This window comes from Microcebus murinus, chromosome 22, assembly GCF_040939455.1.
Source record: "Microcebus murinus isolate Inina chromosome 22, M.murinus_Inina_mat1.0, whole genome shotgun sequence".
Taxonomy (NCBI): domain Eukaryota; kingdom Metazoa; phylum Chordata; class Mammalia; order Primates; family Cheirogaleidae; genus Microcebus; species Microcebus murinus.
In genome coordinates, this window is record NC_134125.1 from 23046465 (window position 1) to 23052352 (window position 5888).

The 5888-nt window shown below is 57.2% G+C and overlaps 1 pseudogene and 1 gene segment (V, D, J or C); both read left to right on the top strand.

Moving 5' to 3' along the window:
• The first annotated feature begins 1880 nt into the window (after nucleotides 1-1880).
• LOC142863508 (putative non-functional immunoglobulin lambda variable 5-48) lies at nucleotides 1881-2479 on the top strand (annotated as a pseudogene).
• A 1974-nt stretch (nucleotides 2480-4453) lies between these two features.
• Nucleotides 4454-5888, top strand: LOC142863509 (immunoglobulin lambda variable 1-40-like). The segment is given in 3 exon segments: nucleotides 4454-4623; nucleotides 4730-5061; nucleotides 5820-5888. Coding segments are annotated over 3 exon segments (549 nt in total).

The following is a 5888-nucleotide window of genomic DNA, read 5'->3' on the forward strand; positions in this document are numbered from 1 at the left end:
CATGAAAAGGACGACTCACCAAATCCAGATATTGCACGATCCATTTTTAAGAAATATCCATAACAGGTAAATTCTAGAGGTTGGCCTTCGCCTGTGCAGGGGTGAGGAGGTCCCCCGATTGTCATTTCCTCTCTGAGAGCAGGCTGCCATCTCCTCGCAGCAGAGCTCGGGGACTCAGTGTAGCTCAGCTCCCTGCACCACGTGAGAGGGTCACGTGGCTGGCAGGACCAGCCACACGCGCCTCTGAGACACCCTGCAGAGCCAGTCTCCAGCTCTCAGGAGCCCCTGGGACGCTTGGTCCATCAAGGGCCAGGTTCTGTCACCCCAGGGGGTCTGACTCAGGTGAGACCATCACCCATCACTACAGTGTGATGTAGACACTGCCTAGGACCGTGCGGTGGGCAGGGTGCAGGGACGCATTTGACTGTGGGAAATTCTCCCCCTATGGGACTCGCAGATACTGAAATAAAATTAGAGGAGCACACTGTCCCTGCTGGAGTCTAGGGATGGGGACATCTTGAGCACCTGCTCCATGACTGGCCCCGCCCCCATGTGTCCTCCTCACTCTCTGCACAGGTCACAGCCTGCCGGCCCTGGCTGGAGACTCCACGTGGCCCCAACACCCCTCTGGCCCCGCTCCCTTCACTGGGCTCATTGTCCTCTTTGTCCTGCAACTTCCAGTGTCTGTGGCCCAGGTGGGGCTGGCTGAGCCTCCCTCAGTGACCAGGTCCCCAGGACAGATGGTCATGGACATGTGCACTGGAAACAGCCCGATGTTGTCAGCCCGGGTGCAGCTCGGCTGCAGCAGCTTCTGGGACGTGTCCACAGACTCCTGGTACTCAGGACAACTGTCCTCAGGGAACGCAGAGACTCCCTGTCTCCAGGTCAGGCTGGGTGCCTCCCTGTCCATCCCTGGGCTCCAGCCTGGGGACAGTTCCGATCAGCACTATTCAGCAGAGGACAGTAGGACAGTAGCCTCGGTGAGGTCATTGTGGGGGCCCATGGGGACAGGAGACACAACCCTGCGAGTGTCCAGGTGCCCATTCACTGCCCCAACTCGAGACCCAGCGGATCTGTGAGGAGGCCTGGCCTGGGAAGCTGGTGGGCGCTGTTGGGTGTTTGAACAGCTCTTAACTGAAGTATCTCTTCGTAAGGAAGAACTACACACAAAACTCAGTGAATTTAGTTCATAAGATTTATATTACTTGTTACAAAAATATTTATTGGTCATGAAGCAGAAAAATTAAATGCATTCTAAAAATATACCAAGAAGTCAAATATTTGGAGGGTTTCTGTGAGGGGATAAGCAAATTAACATGTCATTGATATGCATGCTTGCAGCTCTCCTCGTCCAAGATTCCTTCTGGAAGTGAGGAACGACAGCAGGACTCACAGAGTTTCAGAACTGCAATCACAGGAGGTGGAAGTCAGCCCATGGGTGTGTGACCAGAGACAGTGACTGGGGAGCTGCAGAGACCAGCTGGGCTCTCAGGTCTCTGGGCCATGGGGAGGTGTGTGCCTGTGACCAGCAGGGGGCGCTGGGGGACTGCCCTGTGGTCCCTACACAGCTGCTCAGGGAGGCCCAGTCACTCCAAGGACCCTGTGCTCACTGATGGGGACTCAACAGCTGTGTCCTCTCTGGCCTGGCACAGTCCCCTGAGCAGAGCCCTTTGTGTGGTCCCAGCAGCTGCTTCCTCCCAGGGCTCCCCCAAGGGGCAAAGCAAAGCCCCCCCTCCTCAGTGTGCAGTGAGAGCTGAGCCCCAGCCCAGGGCTCAGGGAGGGGCTGGGCAGTCCCTGGATGGAAACACGTTTGCATGAGCAGCCCCTCCTCTGCAGAGGGTGGGGACAAAAGGAGGCCTGAGCAGTCCAGCCCCACTGTGGGGACCAGGGGCTGTGTGCACAATGGCCTGGGCTCCTCTCCTGCTCGTGCTCCTCTCTCACTGCACAGGTAGGGACAGGCCTTGTAAACTCAGTGTCATTTTCCATGGTGTGTCAGCCCCTTTGTCTAAGACCCATGGAGTACTTCAGTCTGGATTCTGCCCCAGCACTCAGGAATGTCTCTCTTTGCAGGTTCCCTGTCCCAGCCTGTGCTGACCCAGCCGCCCTCCCTCTCTGCATCTCCTGGGGCATCAGCCAGACTCACCTGCACCCTGAGCAGTGGCTTCAGTGTGGGCAGCTATGCTATAGCCTGGCACCAGCAGAAGCCAGGGAGCCCGCCCCGGTACTTGCTGTACTACCACACAGACTCGAACAAGCACCAGGGCTCCGGGGTCCCCAGCCGCTTCTCTGGCTCCAAAGACGCCTCGGCCAACGCAGGGATTCTGCACGTCTCTGGGCTGAAGCCTGAGGACGAGGCTGACTATTACTGTCGTACATGGAATGGCAGCTCTAATACTTACACAGTGATCCAGACACATGGGGAAGTGAGACAAAATTCTCCCCCTGTTCTTCTGACCTGGTGCTGTCACCCTTTGTTTGAGGCCCTGACAACATCTACCTCAGGGGTGACTTGTGTCCTCAGATCTTCTAGCAATACCTGATTTTTCTTGAACAAATAAATGTGCCAATGTTACATCCTGCTGTTCAACTCAACTTTTGGATTGACCCAGTGCTCAAATCTTCTCACCCTGTGCGTGTTTTGTCTTGAAAATTCCTTATGTAAGTTTAAAATCTCTCCATGGAGACTTTGGAGGAGACTAAACATATTTCACTCAGGTGGTGTCTCGCTCAGAGTAGAAAGTGTGAGAAAAGGTGTGAGTGGGATTGCAGTCCTGGCAGACGCTTGCCTGGGTGCACGTGACCTGCTGGCGTGTGGGGAAGGGGGCGTGGGCGGCTGGCTTGCAGTCAGGGGAGGCCGACAAGGTGGGCAGGGAGAGGCCCAGACCAGGATAGGACTCGCTGCTCTGAGGCTGCTGGGCAGAGTGTGGGAGCAGCAGGCCGGGGCTGGGCTCTGCTGGGCTGAGACTGTGCTGTCACCTGCAGTGTGACCCGAGGGGGTGTGGTTTGGCCTCTCCCTTCACCCAGTGAAGCAATGCATGACCTGCCACCTGTTTGAATACAATCACCCAAAAGGCTCTTTGGAGGAGAGGACCCCCTCCTAGATTCAAGATTTTGGGCTGTATTTTCTAGATTTAGAAATGGAACCTACATCCATAATCTCTGGATGGGCAATACAAGACCTTTCTCTCCAAATACACCCCGTCTGATAGCTGTCATGGCCTGTCCCAGAATGGGAGGGTGTGTCCCTGCCCACACTGGTGCTGCTGGCCTGGTCCTGTGGGGGGAGTAGACTGGGGTGTGACGCATATTGGGGGAATGTGAGACTCAGACCTTTCAGCGTTTTGTAGGAACTGGGGAACAGGCTTCCTCATCCTCCCACAACTAGCACAGAATGTTCCACGTAACAGGACCCAGGAAATACTAGAAAGGCAAAGAGAATCATGACGATTTGTATGAAGTGCCTCTAACGTTGCTCTGTGAATGGGGCAGGGAGAGAGATTCAAGGCAGCTCTGTATTCTCTTTGTGCTCTAAGGTGCAGGGTTATGGGCTGTCCCCATCCTGTCCTGGGTCACCTCTTCCTCAATATTCTGTAACATGACCCAGGCCCAGGTGTCTGAGGCCCCTGCAGATATCCTGCCCCAGCTCTGTCCACCCTCGGGGACCCTGCCCTGGGCTACAGGTCTCTGCACTTCTCCCTGCTGGTCCAGCCTCCTGTAGGGACCAGGTCCTCAGGAGAGAATTGACACCTCCTGCCCTGGAAGACATAACAGCGCTCGGTGGAATGGGCAGGTTGTGTCGTGTTACCATCAGGGATATCTCATCAGAACTCTTGACCCTTTGAAACAACCACGTGCTCATGGCATGGCAGTTCTCCATGTGGGTTCCAGGCCATCCTAGCCCAAGAGCTCTTGCTTTTATTTCAGGGATGAGCTCAAGAAAGGGATTGTTACATGACAAACACCAGTCACTCGTCACCACACAGGTGGCCGTGTCTTCTCACTGCCAGCAGTGATGTGCCCCACGTGTCCTTCCAGGGTCCTGCACACAGGCTGTGCGCACTCACTGCCCGTCCTCTTGGAAACGTAACCTCCCCGTGCACCGGAGGAAACCGGTAGAGCGAGAAGACGGCTCTGAGGGAATGGGGAGGCCACAGGAGCACCCCTGTCCTGGCCTGAGGCAGGGGCAGTGGACAGAGCTGGGCAGAGGCTGGGCTGGCTCTGGGGGACTGGTCACCATGTCCCGTGATGGTGTGTCAGGGTGTGGACAGTAGGGGGCGCACAAAACCCATTGCTGAGGTGTCTATGGGTGATCAGAGCTGGGAACAGCCACTTGCTCTGTGGTGCCCTCTGCTCAGGGCACAGCTGTGACCTCCCCACCCCCTGGGACCACACAGCCCCGCCCCGCCCACCCCTGACACCCTCAGGCACAGGGCCGGACCAGGGCCCAGGGGGGGCAGAAAGCCGGGGCCATTTGCATGGAGGAGCCTCCCCTCTCAGGGTATGAAGAGGGGAAGGACAGACCTGGGGAAGCTGCTGCAGCTGTGGGCACAGAAGGCAGCACTCGGGACAGTCCCGCCATGGCCTGGGCACCGCTCCTGCTCTCCCTCCTGGCTCACTGCACAGGTGAGCTGACTTGGGCCAGGGAAGGGCCCTGGGAGGACCGTGGGGCCCTGCTCTGTCCTCTTGTCTCCAGACCCAGAGTCACCATGTGTGTGTCTCCCCCTTCCAGGGTCCTGGGCCCAGTCTGCGCCGACGCAGCCGCCCTCGGTGTCTGGAGCCCCGGGGCAGAGCATCACCATCTCCTGCTCGGGAAGCGGCAGCAACATCGGGGGTTATGATGCGCACTGGTACCAGCAGCTCCCAGGAACGGCCCCCAAACTCCTCATCTATGATAACAGCAAAAGACCCTCCGGGGTCCCTGCCAGGTTCTCTGGCTCCAAGTCTGGCAGCTCGGCCTCCCTGGCCATCGCGGGGCTCCAGGCTGAGGACGAGGCTGACTATTACTGTTCAGCCTGGGACAGTAGCCTGAGTGGTCACACAGTGCTCCAGCCCCACAGGGAAGTGAGACAAAAACCTGCCCCTGCTTTTTCTGATCACGGTCATGACTGCCTGTGACAAACACCAGGCAAAACATTGACTGTGGCCAACCCCAGGCATTCATGTCTGAAGATCTAACTCTCAGAGCACAGACCTGCTTTAAATGCTCACTGACCTTCCAAAGTCAGTGACCTTGCCCTCTTTCATATAGTTTTTTACAACATCTTTATTAAGATATATTATAGAGATTGGATCAAGATGGCGGACGAGAAACACCGTCAGACAGAGTGTCTCTGCAGAAAAGACAGATTCTAGCAGAAATTAGAAGAAAGAAGCAAGAAGACGAGCATACAGCGGACAAGGGTCGGAAGGAGGGGTACCTGAGACCCCGGGAGACTCCACGGGAGGAGGCTGTGCAGGAGAACTGGAGGCTGAGACCCCGGAGCAGCCCGGAGACCAGTGGGAAGGGTAGGTGGATCAGTCACATTTCTCCTCCCCTGCATCTGGGACTGCTGGTGGGCTCCCCAGCGGGTGGAGAGACCTGCGGACACCAGCCCAGAGACGGCCTCCGCCAGCGAGCGGTGAGCCAGTAGCAGACGCAGCACCAGGCTCCCAACTCCCGCTCTGCACCTCCTTGTGAACAGACCCGAGCCGCGCGGCAGGCGCCATATTGCCTCCTTCTCCCCTCCACCGACCCTACCCTCGGCTGCCCAAAGAGACAATGTAGCCACCAGGCAGAGACACCTCCAGTGAAAGGGACCTTCCCTTTTGGGACCCTACAGCTGCCTAAGGGGAACTCAGACTCTGAGCTCACTACCCGCCAGTCCTCCCAGGTGCTGCTGGCACAGTGA